Source organism: Carassius auratus, chromosome 29, assembly GCF_003368295.1.
Source record: "Carassius auratus strain Wakin chromosome 29, ASM336829v1, whole genome shotgun sequence".
Taxonomy (NCBI): domain Eukaryota; kingdom Metazoa; phylum Chordata; class Actinopteri; order Cypriniformes; family Cyprinidae; genus Carassius; species Carassius auratus.
In genome coordinates, this window is record NC_039271.1 from 9,794,601 (window position 1) to 9,820,030 (window position 25,430).

Below are 25,430 nucleotides of genomic sequence, written 5' to 3' on the forward strand. Positions count from 1 at the left end.
CAATACAAAAGTTGTTTGGATTGATGAGATTTATATGTGTACCGAGTTTCATACGTCTACGAGCAAGAATGTATGATATATGGCCCTCCATATTCCAGGGGGCGCTGTAGAGCCCCTGTGCCACGCCCGTGTATCAGTCTCTGCCCGGCCCTAATGGCCGCAGGTTCCAATCTGTGTGCCAATTTTCAAGACTTTTTAAGCACGTTAAGGGCCCCAAAAGCCCCCGAGACGTTGGAAAAAAATAATAATAATAATAATAATAATAATAAAAAATAATCCTAAGGAAAACAATAGGCCTCTCGCCCTTTGGGCTTGAGCCCTAATAATAATAAAAAATAATCCTAAGGAAAACAATAGGCCTCTCGCCCTTTGGGCTTGAGCCCTAATAATAATAAAAAACAAAGCAGATACAAGAGGGTCCTCGCACCTCGGTGCTCGGGCCCTAATGATGGGTGATTGACAGCAAGGCAAATGACAGTGACTGGGATGTAAGAGTAATATCTCCTTCCTCAAAATTATAGATTCATGGAAGTGCATAAATACAGAGGTTTTGATCACTCGTGCATGAATCAACATTTCAGTTTGGGGTGGAAAAAAAGAAATAATCTGGACATCAAGAGAATCATTTCAGTAGTGAGAGAAGAGAGACTAAAGCAAAGAAAATTTCACAACAGTTTTTCCCACTCCAAAAAAAGAGAAATAGATAATATTTTACTTTAAAAATGTTTATGACGGTTTAGATATTGCGCAAATATTTGGAATTTAATCATTTTAATAATTATATTAATAATTTAATACAATATGTACAGGAGATTTTATTTATATTACTCAATTCTTATTATCTTCAAATTCTCAACAATGTATACTTTACAGTAGTATTTGTTTTACTGAAATACAAACAGTTGAAATAAAGGTCACAGCTTTACAAGTACATTGTATTTATTCCATTAAGCACAATATGTTTGGATGAATTATGGTAATGAGAAAAAAAATGCTTAAAATATTACTATAACAAATTAAAATATAATGTGAAAATGTGACAATGTTATCTTGAGATTTATCATTTCTTTTTCCCTTAGATATTTTGTTCAGCTAGATTGCTGTCATTTCCATTAATAGTTTAGCTCTAACAGATGTTCGAAAGACCTGCAAGCACACTCAATTCTGCAAGTGGCAGGACGGATGATTTTTCAGTCCCACAGGGAAAACTAACTCAAAATAAACTGCTGTATCAGAGCGTGATGTCATGGCACTCACGTCAAACGTCATTTCCAGAACGTTCTTCGTGATCTGCAGGATGCCAGAGTCGCCCAGCTCACCCGACACACACAGCCAAGGGTTGGACGTCGTCATTGCGTTACTAAGCTTCTTGATGGGAATGATAACGGCCCTGTATGGAATCACTTAGAGAAAGAAAAAAAAATCTAATTAGGCTGTAACTAAACAGCATTATACAGAAAGACAGAAAATTGTATGTATAATGAATAAAAACTATATTCTAAGATGCTATGCATCATCCCTGCTGTGCAGCATTAATCTGAATTTTTCATGCCTTGGTCAATCAATCAATCTGTCCCACAGCATCAAATCAATATCAAGTACGGGATTATGCTGGATGTAACGAAATGCTCTTCCCTGCTGTTACGTACAAGCGTTTTTACACGTTACCAGATATCCAAGATTTGGGGGAACAAATGCAACATTTTAACCCACATTAACTATATAGATACAGTCCCGATTTGCATATCTGCACATCTGTGCGTCTCTCTTTCTCTGGGACGTACTTATGGTGGTGAAGACGCTGGTAAAGCAGAAGTAGTCCACGGCATTCAGGCTCAGGAGATGAAAGAGGAACTGCTCTTTTTCCTCTTCGCAGCGCAAGAAAGCATAACGCTTGTACAGCTTCCTGTGGGAACATCACATTCTTAATAACAGGTGCACTTACTCGAAACGGGTCAGTGTGCGGGTGCTTGTTTGCATCACTCACGTCACAATTCTTGTGGTGAGCATGTGTTTTAGTGTGTATGTGGGAGTCTGAAAGCCTGCAGGTGTGTGTGAGGGCAGATGGGAGTATGGATGTGTGTGTGTCAAGTATTGCACGTACTTGGTTAAAGCCTGGTTAGACAGCAGCTGTTTGAGATGCTGGGAAAGTAGTTTTTTCTCTAGGGACAGACGGATCCAGGCACGTGCTCGACCTACATCTGTTTTAATCTCTCCCATGTTCTGGATGTGTCTGAGAAGTCGAAAGAGAAAGGATGATGAAGAAAGAGAGAAAACTAAAAGCAACAATGTAATTCTCTGTATGTGGGTTGAGGAGGCCGCAAGCAACTGAACCTTGTGGGTGTAAATCAATCTCTTTTTTAAAAACATCATCGTCAACTGAATTATTATACAACCAAAGTACGCACTACTGTATACAACATTTCATGGTCCTCAGGCAATAAACACACCTCATATCCTGTATGAGTGATACAGGTAATGCAGAAAGACCAACACTTGATTCGATCTTGCGTTTTTCCTGGCCATTAGACACTGCAGAGCAAGAAAAACAGTTTTAGCACTTAAACAGAGAAGTTTTTGAAGAAAGGAAATCAGAATTTCAAATCCTTTCATGAGGCACTGTTAGCCTGTTATCGTACTTCGCATGTGGAAGTGTTAATTAGGCCTACATACTGTACACAAACCCTTTTAAATATGCCAACTCAATGTCAAAATGCAATTTGAAACTCAAGAGCATTTTAAAATTACTACAGCAGTTATGAACATGAAAAATCAGTTTATTTCTATGAGAATCACAAAGCAATTTAAAGTTAGCTAAACATGTTTACAACTTAATGAGGTCTTGAATTTCCCCAAAATGATGAAAAACAGAAGCTTGTGGTCTTAAAAAAAAAATGCATATTGTTTTTTGTGTACGAATATATTTACACTTGAATGTGATTCACTAATGTTAAATGTTAGCAATACCACTTGCAATAAGTATCGAGCATACAAAGCATGACAAGTACTTTATCAAATCTTACCTTAATCACTTTACATATGATAAATATATCATAAACAAGGTTTAATATTTTGTTTTTACATAACTGAGTTCAGCTAACTGTGCTAGAGGCGCCAAGTGTCAATTTATGTTGTGCGAGATGAGCCTCAGCTAAATGCAGCCATATAGAAACTAACACCTCTGAAAGTCATTCTAGAGTTTGCACAGATTTGATTAATGTAGTTTCTGGTCTTATGAACTCCTTTTACCTGGAGACTCTGACAGCTGTTCGTTTTTCTCTTCTCTCGCCTGGTAGTGCAATAAATGAGACCACAGAGCAGACTTTCCCTACAAACCAGAATGACAGCACAAATGATTCCCAGCGTTAGGTTGTAGGTATTATAATGTTAAATACATTTCAATTTGTTTATGTCTCACCTGTTTGACCTGTAGACCGTGGCTCCATATTCTCTCCAGCAGGTCACACAGACTGGCTATGAGTGTGTTCTCCTCCAGGCCAGTGATGTTTGCCTCTCCATGGCCCAGCTCAACAGCCTCTCTGCCCATTTTCTCCACCAGCATACGCTTGGTCTGAACATCCATTGATTGACATCATTAAAAACTACATTTTAATCTTGATTGAGTCTGAAGTCTTTAATGCAGCAGACAAGCAGGTCAGACTAGTAATTATCCATGTACTAAGAACCGGGTTCCCACACTTCTTAACCAATGCATCTTTATGATTTTTACATGACCTGTCCAGTGGTTCATGATTACTAGAAAAGGATATTAAAATTCATTACACAGAGATTGCTGGGGCAGATTTCTATTTGTGTGTCATGTATCAAGCTTTTGAATTAATAAATGCATGCAATTATACTTATTCATTTACAACTGTCTCCGGTGAAACTCTAAGCAGATATTATGACAGTGGCCGGCATTACAGAATATAAAGAATAATTCCTAATCAAGTATGTGTCATGCCTTAGCCAATAACTAATAAATGTCAATTGTTATGATTTTATAATGATCGTGCCATTATGAATTTTTGTTTTCAATTTTGTCATTTTGTAAAAAAAAAAAAAAAAACAACAACAACATTTTAATGCTAGTAAATTGAGGCATCACAATATTATAACGCACAGTATCAAAAATGGTTCAATTCATTTGAAGATTTCCTAAATATGAACACTATAAAATATAGGGTTTTTAACGAATAATTTTAAGTCATCTTTAAGAGATCAAAGCAAATGTAACTGCATATAAAAAGACATGAAATTAGCTTATGTAATCAAAGAGCCAATATCAATGCCTATATATATATTTTTTTTTATTATTAAATAAAAAAAAAAACTTAAATATCAGTTGAAAAGCCACATTCTTAATTTCCAGGTTTTCCCATGGCAGCAGGAACCTTGTTAAAACAAACACACACACACGTTTGTTTTTGTGAAAAGTGGGTTCATCCCATAGGCGTAATGGTTTTTATAATGTACAAACTGTATATTCTATGGCCCTACACCAACCCTACACCTAATCCTCGTGCATTTTTACTTTCTCAAAAATAAATCATACAGAATGACTTTAAGCGTTTTGAAAAATGGGGACATTGGTTATGTCCTCATAAGTCACCCTCTCCTCGTAATACCTGTGTCATACCCATGTCATTATACAAAGTTGTGTCCTGATATGTCACAAAAACAAGAGCACACACACACACACACACACACACACACAATTACAAATACATCCATCGGTGCATATTAAACTCATCCTGACCTTCATCTTGCATTCTTTCAGTAAACCCTCCACAAACTTCCAGTTGGTCTGAGCGATGACCGCAGGGGACAGGTCTGATAGTTTGGGTTGTCTCAGGTTGCGGGCCTCCTGCATGTACTTCTACACAGAGAGATCAGGACGCAGACATTTAAGTAACCAAACACATTTCAAAAGGTTTGAATACAGCTAGCTTGTTTTACTGTGTATCAATGAATTGTTTTTAACAGAAAAGCAAGATTAAATTATTCTGCAACAGGGGGTTTATTGTAAAGGAAATGTTTATTTTTTTGGTGGGGTTCTGTGGGGTTTATGATTGCTGAGTGACTGGGTCGGTAAGCACTCACTAAAGTAACTCTGCTTTATAAGAGCGTTTGGGAACATCCAGGGGTAGGATTGAGTGGCAGAGTTCAAAGGTCACTGTGTGTCTGAGGGGAGGGGCTTCGAGGAATTCTGACATCTGGGAAGAGTTTGTTAGGAAAGTCAGTCATATAATGGCAGGCCTCCACATACCAGACAGCAGGCTGAGAAGGACTTTTTAGGTGGTTTAATAGGTGGGGGTGGCGCCTGATCCCACTCCCAGAAAGCCATAGAGTTCTGCAGGAGCAGACACCCCTCCACCTGACGTGAGGTGGTACGGCCCACACAGCACAAACACACAGAAACGATGGAGAAACAATAGTAAAGGAAAGAAAAAAGCAGCATTCACATGAATGTGAGGCAGTCAGACAAGAAAAGGAAAGCGAGAAGACACTTGAAGAAAACGCAGGCTCGGAAGTAGACAAATTAAGAAATGAGAACAGGCAGATTCACAAAAAACCCAAAAGGCCTTTGCATTAAGCATGATTCATCAGGAACCATTTACAAGTCAAATTTCATGGAAATCATTTTTTGAGGGCCCAGAAAAGCGCTATATAAAATGTAAGGTATTATTATTATTATTATTAACACTTACAGCCCTGAAGGCGATTTATGTGATTCAGACATCAGGAAACTGATTTATGAAGAATTACTGAATTATAATATTTGTAAGTAATAGAAAAATTTTTGTACAAGTCATTCCTTTGAGCCAGATCTTGAAAATGAATCAACCGACTTGATTTCCAAAACTGGTCTAAATTATTAATTCAGAGATTTGGTTGCAATGGTTCTCGGTTATTTATCGGTAAAATGACAACTTCTACAGTACATGGGTTATTTTAGTGTAGGTATTTATGTACAATTATTGTATTTATTAATACTTTTAATTATTTTGCTTTGGCCATTGGGTTAATTTATAAAACACTTCAATTTATCTTTAATTTGTTTTTATTTCAACTTTATTTCAACTTTAAAAAAAAAGCTACATGATTTAATCAGATCAAGCTTTTTAAGCTTAATTTTTCAAAATTTTTCATCTAATATTTATATTTTACTTTAGCTTTATTTCAATTACTGAAACTTTTTTTCAAAGTTCTGAATTTTTTTTTTTTTTTACATTTTTGTAAAGAATAAAAAAAAACTGTTCCTCATACAAAAACATCACAAATTAAAGCATTTGTTACTTTTATGGTATTTTTTGCACAGTTTAAGCTTTAACACTCAGTTTCCTATTTATTGTAATTGCTTGGAAAAGAGCAACATCGTCTTTTGTGTTCCATGGAAGAAAGGAAGTCTTCTGGTTTTGAAACAACGTAAGGATGAGTTAATGAAACTGAAACATCATTTTTGGATAAACGACCTTTTATTTCCTTTGTGATCTGCCAACAATCAGCTTAATCTACCATCTGACAAATAAAGCCCTACGAAAGCACCAATATAAACGAGATGCTGCAAAGAAAAAAAAAAGACTCAAGATGGAAGGAATTACATACAAAAGTCTGTGCTTATCAAGGGCTGAACACAGAACAAGATGAAAAGAAAAAGAGAACGGAGGAGAGAAGCTGAAGAGGAACAAATGCTGCAGTCTCACCTCTTTGAGCTCATTGTCCAGCACAAGATGGTCATTCTGCGGTCTGTGACGGTCCACTCTGCGCTGAGTCGAGCATGTGCGATTGGACCACCTGATCACAGAGGGTTTCCATTATTAGATCTTCCCATAATCACACACACACACACACACTGATATAAGCTTTAAAGAGATTAATTAAGTGGGGTTTCCTCTTATCACAAAGTAAACAAAGCTTTAAAACTACTACTGCCACCAAAGTGTTACATGTCCCACACTGAATGGTCAATCTCTAATAACGGTGTCATGTGCCATAAAGAGGACTCACTTGTTGTTGGTGGGCCCTGAGGCGAGCACATCAGCCTGCAGTTTGGGGAAGAATCCCTGCTGGTATTTTCCTTGGCCAATCTTCATATCCAGCAGGTGAGGATGGATGGCTGTGTGGTCGATCTTTCTCAGCCGCTGCTCTATGGCCTGTGCTGGAAAGGAGAATCACAGCTCGGGTGAGAGGGGTTAGACATTGTGTCCTGACTGCTTGAGACCTGAGTCTTGAAAAGTGTTGAATGTTCAAGCCCTACTGTGCAACAGATATAACAATTACATGTTTTTTTTTTTATGTTGGGCAACTCATAAGGCATCTGTGTGCAGTGTGCCATTTTAAAAGCACATTTTTCAAGCCAGCAGCATCCATCTCCTAATAGTGACCTTCAGTGTGACAAGAGGTTATGGACCTAACAATGGCACTGAGGGCTTAGCGAGCAGACGCACGCTCAACAATATTCAGCACACAGACACACACAGGCTTCCCAAGGTGGCACAATACAGCGCCAGGCGCCCGTTCTTTTCTTATCAGCATTTGGCAGCCTTTCAAATGCAATCCATTCATATGACACTCTTCAGTTCTTTTATTCTGTGCTCCTCTCCTCATTTTTTTAACCACTTCTGCTGTTTCTCTTTCTCCCCCATCTGCCCTCTTGAACTGTCACTCTCTATAATCATCTGGGAACATAATCGGCAGCGTTTTTTTTTTTTTTTTGACACAGGCTTCATTAAAATTTAAACACACAATTTGCAGTGACAGAGCAATGACTGGGGAATAACCATCGGTTTAGAAAAAGAATGATGAAAGGTGCTCTGCGGAGGACGTGATTGCACAAAACTCAGCAAGGCATTAAATAAGACATTTTCAATGCAGCAAAACACAGTGATTTCTGAATCCGTTTAAAGAGACAAAAACCACCAAACACAACAAAAACCACCCAACAGTATAAAAAAACCCTCAATTTAATTTACATAAAGTGGCACGCACTCCTTTTTACTCATGTTATGTGACACACCACCATTCAGAAGTTTTTTTTTTTTTAAGCAAATGAATACTTCTATTTTAATGAAGATGCATTAAATTGTTTAAAAGTGACAGTATATACATTTTAAATGTTACAAAAGATTTCTATTTTAAATAAATGCCGTTTATTTTAATGCCATTTTCTACATGATAATTAATGTGTCTTGAGCACCAAATCAGCATATTAGAATGATTTCTGACTACATCTTTTATAATTTGTAATAATAGTTCTGTTTTTTTAAATACAGCTGTGGTGAAATTTCTTTCAAAAACAGACAAAAAAAATCTTTGTGAAGTCATCCATATCTTACCACTCCATACAAACATTTTTTCGGAATGACATTTTGAACAAATTCAGACAGTAAATAGGGTCAATTTTGATGTCATGTTACTTCGAAAGTCTGGGCCAAGTAAAATGAACTTTTTTTCCATTTTTTCCACAGCAATGTTTTGACTTAAACTTAAAATTTCTTAAATGACTTAAACACTCTGCACATTAAACTGCAATAAAACATTAAATACACTTTACTATATTATGAAAAACAAATCTCAATTAATTCTTACCCGATTCTTTGAGAAAAGTGCATTTCTGGTAAACTGATGAGCGCAAGCTGGGTGCGCGAACATTGTAGAGTCGGGCCTTCTCAATGCGTCCGTCAAACACTCGTAGGAGGGGTTCTTTCTCCTCCCACTGAGACATGATCTTGTTGTCGATGAAGGTGGCAAACATTTGCGTTTCGATGAAATGCGACAAGAAGGGCAAGTACGGTTCCGGCTGATCAGAAAGGAATGAGGCCTGAAGAGAAATCAAATGAAAAAACTTAGACATGGATGTACCTTCTGAACTTTTGATGCAAACCCTTGGAATCTGATTTTGTTACCTTACCTTGTCAAAGTTGTGCATTTGCTCTCTATTGGTCAGCCAGGACTCCAAATCTGGAGAGTTCTGAATCACAAACGACTCGTAGTCTGCAAACATTGTTGCGAAACGCGCAGCAAACACCTCCCTCAGCTGCACGTTCAGTTTAGCGTTCCTCAGCTCCTCTTCCTCAGCTGGAGACCTTCCTCCCACACCCTCCTCCCCTAAAGCCTTCCGTCCTGCTGCCAATGCCTCCAAACGGGCCACTTTCACCCCAGTCCTTTTGGCCAGAGCCTGCAGACGCTCCAGAGTGGGGTTGCCCTGAAGAAGCTCCAGCACGTCCAGCGCCTCTCCCCCGAGGTTGCCGTTCCTCCTGTCGTCCACTAACTCACTCAGTGACGTGCTCTTCAGCTCCTTCTCCAGCGTGGAGGTCTGCAAGCTCACAGCTGGTTCAGAGGAGGTGTTGCCCCCCTCAGGAGACAGACCAAAACTTAGCAATACCTCACTGAGTTCCTGGATGAATTCGGTCTTGTTGGGGAACTGAGGGAATTCTTCAGGCAGCTCGATGCAGTGGTTGTCGATGTCAACAAAACACAGGTTCGCCTGACGAGTGAAAAAGAGCCATGCAAATGAACTTTTTTATGCTTTAAGCCAGACATTTAAATCTGAAAAGATAAAGAGTTCAGGTTTTTCTGCACAACACTTTTGTTTTATTAAATGTCATCAGGCTGATTTTTGTGTAATTATACTTTAACCTGTAGTAGAACTCAACCAATAATGCTGTGACAAAGGATATTTATGGTTGTGTTTGACACATATGTTGGTTTAAAAATCAGAGCATTTCGAATCTTGGTTAAAAATGTAATACAAAATAATATCCTAGCAAAATAATCACTACATTAACATGTAGATTACATTATAAGCCAACTTCAAACAAAGCAACGGTCCAAAACACAAATTAATGCAGGGAAATTATTAAAGTAATCAAACACACACGCACTAATCCAAAGCTGCGATAGCATATCATCAGCTGTACTGACCTAATAACCAAACCCAATATCTGGAATCGGGTCAAATCAATCCAGTATCATCACAAATCTCAGTGTGTGACACATTGCTGTTCAGTCACATGCAGTGCAGCTCATGCAGTGAAAATGCCCTCCAGAGAGTGTGTGCGAGCGTGACCTTGTTGCTGTAAAAATAAATCAGTCAAGCAGAACTGACTGTCCGTTCTGTCAGGCCACAATGCTGACAGCCTGTCAGAAAGAAGCGTTTAGGCCAGCATGCACGTGTTTGACCTAGCTTAATAAAAATGACATTTTTTCCTATTAATTAACAATTTGGGTTCATCTTTATGTCGGTCTTCATCTCATATGAGTGCATGTAATTTCAAAATGTGTCTGATTTCTTTCATTTTTTTTAAATGTCTACTTTTACACTGCTACAAAAACATGAGCAAGCCCATACGGGTTTGTGCACATGCACGTCTGTTTGTGTTACACTGCATACACGCATCCAACACTCATTACATACTAATAGCTACTGTTCCCCGGTCAGAAGGATCCTGATCTGAAATGGGCAAAGACCATGGACAGGAGCTGAAGCATACTAATTTAACTAAATATCACTGTGAGCCATCCTCGGAGTGCTGTTATACAAGGACATATTTATAATCATTTATTATATAACTCAATTTGTCTGTGCTGTGTATTTTAAAAAGTTTTATTAGAGTATTATTTCTACAGCTTCTACACTACTATTCAAGTTGGTTTGTTTTTAAAGAATTTCATACTTTTATTAAGCATGGATGCATTCAAATAAATGCAGCCTTTGTGAACATTTTCCAAAAATATTTTAGAATCTTAGGCACCCCAAACTTTTAAACATTAGTTTATATACACAAACAGAAACATAATAATGAATGCAGTTAAAAGGAAACCCCTGCTGTTTTTCCAAAATGAGCCATCTCCTCTATTGTTCCCCTTCGGTCTCGCTCTCGTTGTCATTAGTCTTTTTTTTCTGGGTCAGAGTGACTTCAAAGAGAATGCATAGCGGGGAAACTGAATGTTGAGTTACGGAAAATGGGATTTAGGGATGAGGATGTAGGGAAGCCTTGCAGCATCCAGACGGACAAATCATGAATAATTAACCTCTGCTAAAAATTCTGATACAGCACGACACAAAGAAACAAAGGCTCTGTAGCTAATGATACAAGTCGAATATGGAAGCACTGTATTCCTGCAACCCTCTAAGAAATAAGAGGGAAACCAGGATTGTAAAAGAAGAGCCTCATACTGGTCAGACTGTTTTCAGCAGAGGCCTCTGGTGCTTTTTTAAGGCATTGAGGGTGTTCTCATATGCAGATGATCCGTCGTCACGAACCAATCAGGCTCCAAAGTTATAAAGGCTACCTGATGGACGCTTCTGTATCTCTCGGATTTCTAAGTGGCTGTGACGAGATAAAAATGTGTGAATGTGCAGATTACCTCTTGAGGCAGCTCTAGCTTGGAGCGGTCCGTGCCCTCTTTGGACTGCAGGCCCATGAGATACGGCACAGGGGCGTCCAGGAAGTGCAGAAGAGAAGCGGGAAGGATGGGCACATACACATGCTGCCACTGGAATGGGAACAGCAATGTTGTGATTCCCTCCGCAACCACCATGAGCCTCTGGTAATCTAGCCATGCACCGACAAAAAGAACAAAAAAATATCAACAACTTCAATTGACAAAATAAATGAATATAAGAAATCATTATACGAGTTTGTTGAAATGATGCTGTAAAATACAATTTGCCACTTGCAAGTTAATTATTTAAATAAAAAGTCTTAACAATCCATTTAACTATTAAGTACTATGGAAAAATAACAGTAAAACAAATAAATATAAAAATATATATATTTGTTTTTAAAGCTACTTTTTGTAATATCTATTTGAAGCTTTTCTTGTGTAACGTAATAATGGCTTTTGGGGGTAATATCTCAGACAAATTTGATGTGAGATTAATTTGTGATTAATTAGATTAATTAATCACTACATTGTGCAATTAATTCGATTAAATGTAGTATTAATACAGCCCCACAGCCCTCGTATAAATATTTTATTTTTGTCAACATAAAAATAGTTAATTATCTAGTTGTTTTTCCCTACTATACTTGCAAACAGATATGAAACGCATGTAAAGGAGTGAAGATCTTAACTATGAGTTATGTTGAAACCTGTTTTAATGAACCAGTCATTTCAACTTGCATTTGGCACTTCACAATGGTTCAATTTGGATCCTGGGATCCAAGTTAAGTTGGATGAAAAGGCAACGTATCACGTAATACTGTGTGGTGGACTTACTAAAAGAGGGCAATGTGATTATTAATAGATGTTTCTCATAAAAATCTCATCATTTGTTTATATGGAGAACAGTCAGAGGAATTAATTAGCATGTGTATCAGCTTGTGTTTGCTGAAAAGCATATGTGCTGCAGCAGGGTAATGTAATATTCATTAGGCTCATCCACATTCATTTAGTCTCCACATCAAAGGCCCTGCAAAGATGCACTTTCCAGCATCAGAACTTAAATTAAAATGCTTAAATATGAGATGAGCAGATCTGCATACAGTCAAGACTTAAGTCATCAGTGGTGCAAATTCAAACACAAATAGTCTGTAAGCTTGATATAAAAGTAGGGCTTGTCAATCGGTTAATACATCTAAAACTGCATTTGATTAATTAAACCACAAAATTATTGCATTAAGACATTTAATCATTAGATAAGACATTGCAATTCCAAAAAAAATCAATATATTGTTTGGAAACACTACATTACTATAATAAATAAATATATATTTATTTCTGAACATATTTTGTATTTGCTTTATAATTTAATAATTGTAACAAATAATACAAACAAAAGTGAAACAAACAAGAACAAAACACAACCAAGTGAAACCAAACGAATATGAACAAAACAAACGAAACTGAACAACGAAACAAAATACCAAAAAGTGATTAAAGCAAAATCAAACGAAAACAAACAAAGCCAAGCGAAACAGGCAAAAACAGAATAAAGCAAACAAAACAAAAAGCGTGACCAAACAAATACGAACAAGACAAATTAAAGCAAACAAAACCAAAATGAAACAAAACTAAATGAAAGCCAGCAAAAGTGGATGAATCTGGACTAGGCAGGCACAAACAAAATAAAACAAAATGGAAAAACAAAACAAAAAACACATTTCCCAAGCTAAAATTCTAGATTTCTTACCCTGTGAGTAGAGGAGGATCTGCATCTCTAGTAGGACACAAGTAAAAATCTGCACCAGATTCTCCACTCCCAACAACTGGAAGGCTTCACTCAGAGGGAAATCAGCCAACGGCAGCTCCCCGACACCGGGCCTCTGGCACAGGACAGGTTCATACACTCCATGGAACTTTAAAGAGCGTCCGGGCGGGGGCAAAGGTACTTCATAGAGGATGTTGTAGATGTAGCTTTCCAAAGGAAGTGGGGGCGGCGGATGGGAGATGACAGCACGGTGTACTTGGGACAGGAATCTTTTACAGGCGTGCATGAAGGGCATGGGCGTGATTAGACACATAGCTTTGGACACATACAGAGTGTCGCGAACAGAGTCGTAGCCTTCGCCAGAGCAGCCACTGCTCCTGCGGCCCCCTTGTGAGGAGGAAGTTGAGGAAGGAGACTCCACTTCATCCAGGCTGCTGGCTAAAGAGTCCATACTAGAGGAGGATGATGAGGATGATGATGACGATGAAGGGCAGTTGTGGGCAGATGCATTATGCTCCGCTTGGTACATCTGGTGTAGCGTCTGCATGGCGGAGCAGATCTGTGGGCTGGTCACCTCCTCGTAGTAGGTGTGAACGAAACCATAAGTGCGAGATCCATCTTCTCTTGTGATGAGGAAAGAGTGGAACTGTGGGGTGCGACTGTCACGCTGTGTTCGGAATGACAGACCTTTGGGCATGCAGAGCTGGAGAGAAAGAGAGGGGAAATGACTTATTGCTTCAGTAACTACACATTTCTTAATGTTGCCTTCATTGTGCAATTTGATATATGTAGGGAGTCTATTCTTTACATTTCCAGCAGCCACATAAAACAAGGTGAACCGCAGCACTTTATTTTCCTAGACTTATATTTGTAATATATGTTCTCCAACATTAGCCATTAAATCAAATCAAATCAATCATTTAAAGGGGGGGTGAAATGCTCGTTTTCACTCAATATCCTGTTAATCTTGAGTACCTATAGAGTAGTACTGCATCCTTCATAACTCCAAAAAGTCTTTATTTTTATTATATTTATAAGAGAAAGATAGTCTGTACCGATTTTTCCCGGAAAAACACGAGCGGCTGGAGGCGTGACTTGTGAGCGGAACTAAAGAATCACGAGCGCGAGTAGGCTTTTGCGTTGAGAGCGTTTGGAAGCTGTGACAGATCCAGAGGCTGAAATTTAACAAGAGCAGCATCAGCAAAGGCGTCTCTATGTGGTATGTACTAAAACTGTATATATTTCGATCGTGACCCTTTTTCGTTGGGACTGCATTATCTTTAAGAAATAAACGATGTGCAAATCCGGCGTCAAACTGGGCCTTGTTTGTAAAACAAGCATCTTCGAAATGCAGGGAACAAACAAAAACACTTGCACAACTCCCATGATGCTCTGTAAAAATAAACTCCATCCACTGGTCCCTTAATGCGGTTTCTCTTTTGGTAATCTGTGCAGGGTTGTCTTGCCCTGGCAACCAAAAACACACTTCTTTTGTGACTTTTCGCGACGCTCTCGCTCTGATCAGTGAATGTCTGTGCTCTCAGTGCTCTGCTATACGGGAGCGCGCTCTTCCGGCAGAAGTGCCTTAGGACCCATATAAGGAAATTCCGCTCCATCTAACGTCTCACAGAGCCATACTCGAAAAAAACTTTCCGAAACTTGTGACAAACCGGAAGAGGTTTTTTTGGAACAAAAATACTCCTTCAAACGTACAACTTAATTTTTGAAACTTTGTCCATGTTTAGCATGGGAATCCAACTCTTTAACAGTGTAAACAACTCAGTATGCATGAAATAGCATTTCACCCACCCTTTAAATGTTTTTATTATTTTATTTGAAGAAGCTGTTGGCACTAAAAGACAGACAGACGATCATATCACACTCTCTGGATGATGGCTTTTTCTCTTGCTCTGAATTACTTTTATGAAAGTACAGTGAGAAATGACATGTCGTAAGTTGGCTGTTCCAATATGTTAAAAACATGCAGTTCATTCCTCAAGATTTTACACACATTTAGATGAGGGAAACGTTTTAGTCAGTCACATCATACTGTATGTGGCAGTATGATTTGACTACATTGATTTAAACTGGATGGCTTAATGATAAACCACTGAACGTTAACTGTTCTTTTGACATCTACTTAATAAACAGACACATGCAAAGATTCAAAGATGCACACACACAACTGATATATGCAAAATAAATACCAGAGGAAGAGAGTACAGCCTATTTTCAACAGATTTACGATGCCAAAATATTGTGTTGATAAATAGGTGTACAGTACATTTTCAGCACGTTTCCTACACTACAGAATGCAAAAATTTCAATGCACCTATGCTTCCACTTTAAGCAGCATTGTGCTGCCTGCACATGCATTATGAGTTAACATGGTCACCAAAATAAAGTGACATTCGTGTGCCGAGTACTGAAAAGAGATAGAAATGGAGGGAGGGAGAGAAAGGACAGAGAACAAAAGAGTGCAGGAGTGGAAAGATGATTAGCCAGAAGTGGAATTGAAAAATGAAAACAATCACTAGGAGAATTTAATCCAGGCCTTGGAGGAGAGAGAACTACTGTAAAATTACTGTAAAAGAGTTCTTCTGTGATTGCAAGCTGTCGTTCAAGCACTTCTAATGTGTGTGGGTGGATATTTTTATGTGCACATCTCTGCAGATAAGAGACTGGCCTTGAAAATGACTCAACAGAAACGTCATAATGTTTTAGTTTTTTCCTCAAATGATGTGCTGGCATCATGACTGGCAGTGCTGAACACTTCAGGTGTTTCTTCATAGAGCGAGAACACACACAATGTGCCATTTCCATGCCGAGGTAAGCAGAGAGCCCGGGTTAAATAATTGATGCTGGTGTCACTGCCACTAAGCTTCCGTTTACGTTTGCTGATGGAAAAAAAAAAACTACTTTACAGCATGGGAACAATAGGTCAGAGGTTTTCGTTATCACTGCATGCTCTGGGACGGTAACACAAACCCTTCAGCTGATCACTGCATGCAACCACAGAGTGAGTGAGAGGCTGCATGTACACATTATGGCACTCCAAATCAATACAGATACAGATCTATCTTATGACTAATATGAGAAACAGTGAGACTGTGTGGAAACATTTATTTGAAACGGAAATCAAAACAAGTTTAGATGTGTTGGATATGATTAATTTGTCATAACATTTCACCCTAGTCATCAAGCCTCAGCATGCTCCGAAACGTCCCAAATACACTTCAAACAAAAGCCGAAAAATTAAACAAAACAAAAGTGCACAAAAAAAGAATAATAAAATATATAATGAATAAACAATACAAAACTCTTATCAAAACAATAGAATAGAATATAAACAAAACCTTAAAACAAAAGAATGAAGCAAAACACAAAATAATTTTACAAAACAAGTGCAAAACAAAAGTGCACAAAACAAGAATAAAATATATAATGAATAAACAATACAAAACTCAGATCAAAACAATAGAATAATATAAACAAAACCTTAAAACAAAAGAATGAAAAAATAATAATTTTACAAAACAAGTGCAAAACAAATAGAATGATACAAAAAAGAATTATAAAACAACAAATAATAAAAAAGGTAATAAATCAAAGCTGTAAACCAAACAGGTAAAAGTGTCAAGTACTGAAGTCACTTACCATGTTAACAGCATCCTGGTCAAACGGGCTGCACTCGATGTTCTTTGGGTAGTGGGCAAGCACTTTGGATTTGAAGGTCCTTTTGAGAGGGCTCTGATCAAAGTTTTCTCCTGCAGAGAGGAAAGGAATAGGTATTGAAAAGAGTAAAGGGCTGAAACATCTTTTAAATATGCATAAGCTTTAAAATACAAAAGCATCTATGAGTGTCTGAATTCTAATTCATGGTCATAAATAAGAAGAGGTTTGTCACGCGTCTCACTTATATAGCATTAAACTCATAAACTGAGTAACTCGAGGCCTTTTGAGAGGATGATACTGTACTATGGAGGCATCATGTGAAAAAGTTGCAAAGGATTTCAGTCTTTACATCTACTTCGTTGTGATGAAACTTTCTGAAAAGATGTTTACTTAAATGTTACACTTAAGAAAAAAACGGTTCATTTTTCATTCACAATTTCACACCCTCCTTTGATAACTCAATAACTTAAAACAAACATTGCTGTGACATGATTACTAGAACACAACCACATCTGGGTTTGTTCACTATGTTCAGCAGCATTCATTTACCCCCTCATACACCCCAAAATAAGAATGTCATGATTGACTGACAGACAGATCAATCAACTAATACATTTTAGTAAATGTGTAACAACGGATGCTGAAAACAGTGTAGTATAATAATTGTTACTTTAACATAAATATATTTTCAAATATATATACATACATACACACACACACAATGTTTAGGATATAATTCTTTTGAGATATTACATTTATTTTAGTGAATCACAAGCAGGGAATTACTTCAATAGTTTGTGGTTTTGCTTTAATAATATTGAATATTATTCATATTTCAGTTTTATACGTTGGTTATCCACTTTATTTTTCACGTTAGAACTTTATTTATTAAATCCATTCATTTATAATGTGTCTGGCTTTTGGTTTAATTCGCTTCCGGTTATTTTTAGCTCATTATGCTGCTCATTTAGCTCATTATGCTGGTTGAAACTGCAAACTGGTATTTTTTTCCATATTATTTCAAGATCTTAATCATAAAAACACTGGTTTGTAGAGCACAACGTTTTTACTGTTCGCTGCACTTTGATATTCTTCTTATGTCCCTATAGCGGCTTCTCAATCGGATGTCTCACACGTTCACAGAAACTTTGAACATTCTACATTGTTACTCAATTAAATAAAATAAAAAAATGATTGACTGATTGTCAAAATAGTAAACCTGGGATTTTCACACTTTCAAATCATGAAAGTCACGATTCATTTATAATGTTGGCACACAATGATGGGCTAAAAACAACAGGGAGGCATTGTGTTTTGTGTTGCTTTCTACCATCATGAATGCAACAGTTTCTTGAGACGCAATTGCTTTTCTGGCTCAGTGCATTTTAGTGCGTCTCAAACAGGCCGACACATGTTAGATGAACACAGCGTAGCTTTGACAGCCAAACACAAGCTGGAACATAGATTGGAAAAGTGCCATGAATGCCACAACAGTGCAGATTACAGGAGCAGACGGTATGTCATGCAGGATTTGGATCTGAAAGTTAAAAACGCAGAGATCTAAATCGAATGGATGTGAAGCAAACAAGATAGAGCGCACAGTTAGCATGAAAAGATAAGAAAACTAACTGATGGCATTGATGTTACAAGTAAGATGAAAACAGCAGTCAGTCACTCTGAATGAGGCAAGGTAATTAATACAGAGTCTAATTAACCATCTAGCTCATGTTTTGTCGTCATGTATGAAATTGTTTTACAGTGGGAGTCTGTGCTATGGGGTGAACTAGCAGTGATTTGGCAGGAGAGCCTGTGACAGCCCTAGGCATTAACTAACAGTAAGGGACAGGGAGGAGGAGAAATCTACTAAAGCCCTTTATAACACAGAGAGTCTGAGGCCCCAGGCAGACATGTGAGAAACAGAGAGAATGAAGCAAACAAGGGATAACAGGAAGACAAGGAAGGAGTAGGAGACAGTGAGTGTTGCAACAGAACAGAAACTGATTTAAAACAACAAGCTGGGGCAATAGACCCCCATTAACCAGGAAAAAAAGGGAGGAAGTAGGACTGAAAGCTAAATTAAAACAATGTTTTCTGTCTTGCTTCATTCTGATATTCATCCTTGATGGATATAATGAAAGTCCCGTACATTTTTCATAACTGAACAGCCCTCCCTCAGAAATTCATCCAATTAAAGAAACAAAGTAGCTTGCAATTCACATTGAGTTTTTAATATGTCCAATCAAGTCAAGTGGACACATGACCACATTTGCATACATTTATATTTTATATTTACATTAATATTTATATAATCTCAGGCTTTACCACACAACCAAAAAAAGTGCATACATTTGCACAGAACTGCGGCAACGTTAAAATTTGTTTTATTTACACATTTGACTGATAAATATGAAACATTCTATAACTTTAAAATTGTATAATATTTAACTATTAAAATTAAAATATTCAAATATTAAACTTATATTTATTCTAAATTATATAAAAATACTATTAATCAACCATTTTACATTATATAATTTAATAATAAAATAATAATAATGAAATATTAAAATTAAAAAATGTTTAAAAAATTGGGTAAAAACTTAAAAAAAAGTTACATTTCTAAATCATTAAAAAACAATTATACATTTAATCAAATACTTCAATAAAATAATATTAAATAATATTTACAATTCGAACTGAAATCTTAAAAGAATTAAACAAATTTTAATTACAAGTGAATTTAAGTCACAGTATTAAAATGTACACCATGAAATGTGGATATTAATTTTGAGATTGTGACTAGTTTAATATTTGGTAGAGGTACTTAGTTGTTGGTAATTGTTTTCACTTTTTTTGTGCGTTATCCATTATGCAGTAATACACTGATGCAGTAAGCATTGTCACAGAATCAGAGGCCCTCCCCTCAAAATCTATAGTAGTAGACACAGGGGATACATTTGGGAAGCATATAAACGTGTGGTTTAAAGAACAATCCCTCTTGCCTGACCCCTTGAGATCAGATCATTTGAGGTGGATCTTAATACCAGGTGTAATCAGGGCCAAAAGAACGAAGGACTGGAAAGAAAAATGGATGAATTTAGGGAAGCTTAGCAGTGAGGGAGTTCATGTTTACCTGCTGCCACGGCTTCTGGGTCCCTGCCCTGACGATCGGCCTCTAGCCATAGGTACAAAGCTGAGATGGCAAACACATGAACAGACAAACAGAAAGCAAAAATGTCAAACCAAACAGAGAAATGGAGAAGCAAACAAAATGGATGCATGACTGAATCCAAAGTGCAATGGCTTTGCAGACACAGACAGCGTGTGTGTTATTTTGCAGGCTGAGCAGTGATGGAGGTGAAGTGAGACATGTTTCACAGCCTCTACTTTGGTGAGCAGCTTGACTGTAGGACACAGTCTCTTCTGGGACGGAGACATCACATTGTGCATGACCTGAAAGCCCTCAAAGAATCTTATTGGTGGGTGTTAAAGGAACACAACGAGGTTAGAAAATATCTAAATCTGCAACCCACACACACAAACACACACACACATAGGGCTGAAACGATTCCTCGAGTAACTCGAGTTACTCGATTGCAAAAAATGATCGAGGCAAATTCCTCTGCCTCGAAGCCTTTAATTTATTTTAAATCTCACGTCAGGTTCTTTCGCAATGCTTGTGACACAGCGAGTTTACGTCACCCACAAAGCGGAAGGAGACACAAGCGCGGAGTCTGAAATCGCATAATGCAAGGAGTCAGCAGTGTTTTGATTTGAGGGCGCGGACAAACGTAAAGAGAATGTCGTGGTGTGTGTCCAACTGTCCATTGCAAGATAGAGCTGGCATTCCACAACTAGGGCCCTATGATTTCCGCGATGCAGAAAACGCGGAGGGAATCGCGGAATCCAGTCATAAAAACGGATTTTACAGTTTAACGCGGAATGGCACGGAATTTGCCAAATTTTTAATGAATTAATCAAAAATAGGTCATTGCACTTACATCAAATCATGATATGGACTAATATCTGTAAATATTAACCCCAACAGTCTATTTAAATATCAGTCCTGCATGTTCTGCGTGTCTCTGTTAATGAATGGAGCAGAAGCGCAAGTTCCTTTATCACACACACACACTGAAACGCGCGTGCTGTCTCACTAAGAATAAGCCAACTGCTCTGACAGTCACTTCATGAGCATTTGACCATTTGATTTGAGTAAAACTAGTGTCACATCACACACAGAACTGTAAAGGTAAGTCAAGCCGTCAAAATAAAAGTCAGTTTTTTAAGGTTTAATCACACAACATTTCTTTCATGTTTTATTTTTAATAGTAAATCCCCTTTGTTTACCAAAAAGTTAAGTTTGCTTAATTTTCATTAATTAAAAGATAAATTAAATGAATGTTTTATGTGTTTAATGTTTAATATGCATCTCAGAAAATGCTTTATTTTAAACCCCAACTGAATGGCACTTAAATGCACTTAATTCATCTGTCTGTCAACTTTATTGTCATTGTTCACAGTACAAATACAGACAGAGAAACAATGGGTAATAATTAAATGTTTATTTTTGATGTATGCATTGCATTTTATGCATTTAAAATGAAAAACTTAGTTTTTCATTTTAAGAGACCCAGGAGTCTTATTTTCTCTTGCATAATTTATATTGCACTTTAATTAAGCAAAAACACATTTTATCCGATTACTCGATTAATCGATGGAATTTTTGGTAGAATACTCGATTACTAAAATATTCGATAGCTACAGCCTTACACACACACACGCAGCCTTCAATGCCTGGCTAGCAAGTCATCTTCGATTTGGCCTCAAATAGTCTGGATCATCAATGCTGGATGCAAGTTCCATCCATTTCTTAGACATAAGACATTTAATAGACACTTTTGAAAATCCCAAACCCTGTCAAAAACTTGTTGGCGTCTACAAATAAAAGGCACATTTTTTACATAAAAAATATGAATATATAAGACAAGAAATAATTACTCTTCTCCCCTCGCAGCCTCCAATAATAATAATAATAATAATAATAATAATAATAATAATAATAATAATAATAATAATAATAATAATAATAATAATAATAGATAAAACTACTACTACTTTCTGGGTAAAAAACTAAAATAAATAAATACATTTCCAAAAAAAAAAAAAAAAAAAAACACCACATTAGATAAGTCATATACTTAAATGTCATGTGATGTAAACAATGTTAAAATGCAATAAATAAATAAATAGTTCTAAGAATAGGTTTATTTATTTTTTAATAAAAAAAATATTAGGGCTGTCAAAAATAGCGCGTTAACGACGTTAATTAGTTGTTTGTCGTTAATTACGTCAAATTTTTTAACGCATTTCACGCATGCGCAGTGTGACAAATTATTAAGGTCAGGAAAGTCTCGATCTCTCAATTCTCAAGATAGTAAAAAACAGCGGCGAGCGCCGCGACGAAAACACCGAAGAAGCTAAAGGTTTTACCCCAGTTACTCTCAAATACATTCATGCCAAGCTCGATAAACAGAGACGACTTTGGTAGTTGATACGCTGGAGCTTCTTCCTGTTATAGCGTCCTGTGTTTCACACTGCGCATGCGCAGAACGCCTACATGCAATGCAGCGAAAATTACAGCTGTTTGGAAAAGCATATGCATTTTTACTTGGTTTTACTGGCACTTGAAGCCTTCAGAACGTGAAAATATCGATCCTAAAGTACTGTGGCAGAGCAAATGAACAACTCCCAAAAACAAGAGTGCAGAGGGCGCATGTTTGTGTTTCTGAGTTCATTCACAGTTTCTCTATGCATAATTTCATAGATATGTGGCTCAGGGTTTCCGTTGTCCGGTAATTGCCGGACATTGGCCGGAAAAAAAATTAAATGTCCGACAAAATTAAATCTCTCCGGTCAAATTGTCCGAATGAAATTGCCTAATAATCCCGCCCCCCCAACACAATCTGAATTTGAGAATAAGCCTAAAATGTATAAAGCAAAAATACACCGAACTTTGGCTATGTTATGAAGGAACAGGCTCGTTTGAAAGTTATTAAACATTATTACATGGCTTGGTTGAATTCCAATGTGGAATGCGGTCTGTTATTTCTTGATATCAGACCGCTGCGAAGCACTAGCGGCGCCAGGATTTTGATTGTAGGTGGGCCTCCAGAAAACTGGATGGGCCAGTTAAAATAAGCCAAAAAATAAAAAATAAAAAAATAAATAAAAACGGGTTCCCCTTTCATCTCGGTTTCAGCGCTTTTCTGGGCACTGAGGACAGCGACTCAGTAGCCTACTTGAATTTAATGTGTAATTAGCATAGGTAAAAAAAAAAATTCGTTTTAAATTGTTAAGACATTTCAAGCTTTCTTAAGATATATTTCATGTCTGTGAGGCCTACGCTGAGTTTCGTTAAATTAGGATGAGATGCACTCCAGTTCACTAGCAATGCAAGTGGCCGCGAGGGCGCCTGCATGATTAGGCCTGTCGTCTGCTATATTTGCTTCTTATGTATTAAATCCAGGCAATTGGTTTATAAAAAAAATTACTAAAATTAAGATACAATTTATACAAAACGAAATTCACTTCAAAAAAGTATTTCTACTAAACAAAACTTAATTAAGTGGTCAAAATCATGTCTGACCCGCTCCATGTCTCTCGATATTGCGCATCTTATCTTACTCGTGCGGTTCACTTTTCATAATCAACATAAATTAAAAAATAACATTATAATATTTTAACAAATATTAAACTAAATAAGCTTATTTAATGGCTACAACATGTATAGTAGACCTAGAATCTCTATTTGTACAAATTGCTGCACATTCATTTCATTCTGAATTTTGCACACATAAGTTGAAAGGCATTTGTTTGTGCATGCATGTAAAACATATCTGCAACTTTTATCAAGTTAACTGATAATTATGCGTGCATTTATGAATTATTATCTTAATGAAACAAGTAGAGCTGAAGATCTTTGCCCGAACGGGTTCGGTCGGGTTCGGGCTTAATTTCTATCATCTTACGCGGGCTCGGGTCGGGCTCGGACTTGCGCTCCGGTTTGCGAGGTAAACGAGCGGTCATGTGATGTGTTTCGATTAGCGCGAGAAGGATGCGAAAACGAATGCTGAGCAGGTGTAACGGAGGCTTGCCTCTAGTGATTACGTTTTGGTTGCACCAGCAACTAAAGCAAACTCTGAGCGAGGTGTGGAAAAGTTTTGACCATGTCTATAATGAGAATAATGAGTGAATAATGACGCACCATCAGTGAGCGCAGGAACGCGGTGAAGACATCTACAGTGGATTCAATAATTTTCTTCCACAAAAACATGTAGACCGAGCCTAATCTCTGTGAGTAAAGGTTTTTCAAATGATAACTAAATATTCATTGAGTCTTAAATGCATAATGTTGACAGAGTATTTACGCTAATGTTGGCATTATTCTTTTATTAAATAAAGCAAATCCGGCGGAGCCTTTATCTTAATTTCGTTATTGCCAAATACCCATCTTAATTTAAAATGTATCTTAATTTAATTTTTTTTCAATGACTCGTTTTTATTGGTGCGTTGGTCTATTTATAGGTTAAATGAGCCTATGTCTAGAACGTGACACAGGACTTATTTTATTTCTTTATTCCAACTTCCAAGTGGTCTAGTCTACGTTAGTTATGAGTAAATTATGTTAAAACATGAATAAATTGCTCATTGTTGGCAAAAGGCAAAAGAGCTGTGTGCGTGCGCACATTTGAATAATGTCGGGCTGTAAACGGGTTCGGGCTTTAAAAAAGCTGTCAATCAAAATGTACCTGTCGGGCTCGGGCCGAAACCTGTCGGGCTCGGGTCCTGTCGGGCCTAACTTTTAAGGCCCGATTACAGCTCTAGAAACAAGACGAAACATATGCTTTGTTTGTTTAGACTGGAATGGATCGCAAATACATCCGATTGAAGAAATGAACCATAGTAGAAAATGTTTTTTTTTTTTCGTCTATTTGAAAGTTAGGCTAATAAACATGTTGCATTCGGCGGCCTGATTATGTCATTTTTTACGTTACATAGCCTGCCTCCAGTTTTCCTCACCTTGACTAATTAAGAGGCGATACTTGACCAGCATATCATCAAAATGTCCGGAAAAGGAAACCTCTGCCGGTCACTTTGACCGGCACCATTTTTTTCTAGCGGAAACTCTGATGTGGCTATATTTAACCACTGGTTCACCTAAAACTCTTACACTATCTGTAGTTAAATGGCATGGATTGATATAGTGCTCAGGTAAATTTGATCTAAGTAAATGTTAAACTTTTGAAATTCAGAAAAAAAGAACCACATATTGATGAATCAATACATGAAAATTATGTATCTGTGTCCTGTTATTTATCTTTTGGCATGCATTTCAGAAAAAAAATGGTTAGAATTGAGGTGTAATTGCAAATAGTGATTAATCCTGATTAATCCACTGAAAATTCTGATTAATTTGATTAAAAATTTTCATCATTTGACAGCTCTAAAAAATATACATATTTTAGAGAGAAAAACCAGCCAGACATGCAGTTTTTGAGATTCACCCACACAGGAAGCGACTGCTGCGTGTGCA

General features: G+C 37.2%; 1 protein-coding gene across 2 annotated transcripts in view; it reads right to left on the reverse strand.

The window, feature by feature from the left end:
* Nucleotides 1-1,143: 1,143 nt before the first annotated feature.
* The window catches only part of LOC113048022 (DENN domain-containing protein 5B-like), a 34,626-nt gene continuing 10,339 nt past the window's right edge, over nucleotides 1,144-25,430 (reverse strand). Inside the window, exons 2-16 of one of the 2 annotated variants that reach the window (XM_026209516.1) lie at nucleotides 19,968-20,027; nucleotides 16,817-16,926; nucleotides 13,142-13,862; nucleotides 11,374-11,561; nucleotides 8,915-9,490; nucleotides 8,593-8,824; nucleotides 7,012-7,162; nucleotides 6,708-6,798; nucleotides 4,760-4,879; nucleotides 3,419-3,571; nucleotides 3,250-3,328; nucleotides 2,451-2,532; nucleotides 2,105-2,233; nucleotides 1,785-1,906; nucleotides 1,144-1,403 (exon numbers count right to left, since the gene is read on the reverse strand). In XM_026209516.1, coding sequence (XP_026065301.1) covers nucleotides 1,159-1,403; nucleotides 1,785-1,906; nucleotides 2,105-2,233; nucleotides 2,451-2,532; nucleotides 3,250-3,328; nucleotides 3,419-3,571; nucleotides 4,760-4,879; nucleotides 6,708-6,798; nucleotides 7,012-7,162; nucleotides 8,593-8,824; nucleotides 8,915-9,490; nucleotides 11,374-11,561; nucleotides 13,142-13,862; nucleotides 16,817-16,926; nucleotides 19,968-20,027 — 3,059 coding nt within the window. In that variant the 3' untranslated portion in view covers nucleotides 1,144-1,158. The remainder of the gene's footprint in view (nucleotides 1,404-1,784; nucleotides 1,907-2,104; nucleotides 2,234-2,450; nucleotides 2,533-3,249; nucleotides 3,329-3,418; nucleotides 3,572-4,759; nucleotides 4,880-6,707; nucleotides 6,799-7,011; nucleotides 7,163-8,592; nucleotides 8,825-8,914; nucleotides 9,491-11,373; nucleotides 11,562-13,141; nucleotides 13,863-16,816; nucleotides 16,927-19,967; nucleotides 20,028-25,430) is intronic. The other variant, XM_026209517.1, reaches the window with a different exon arrangement.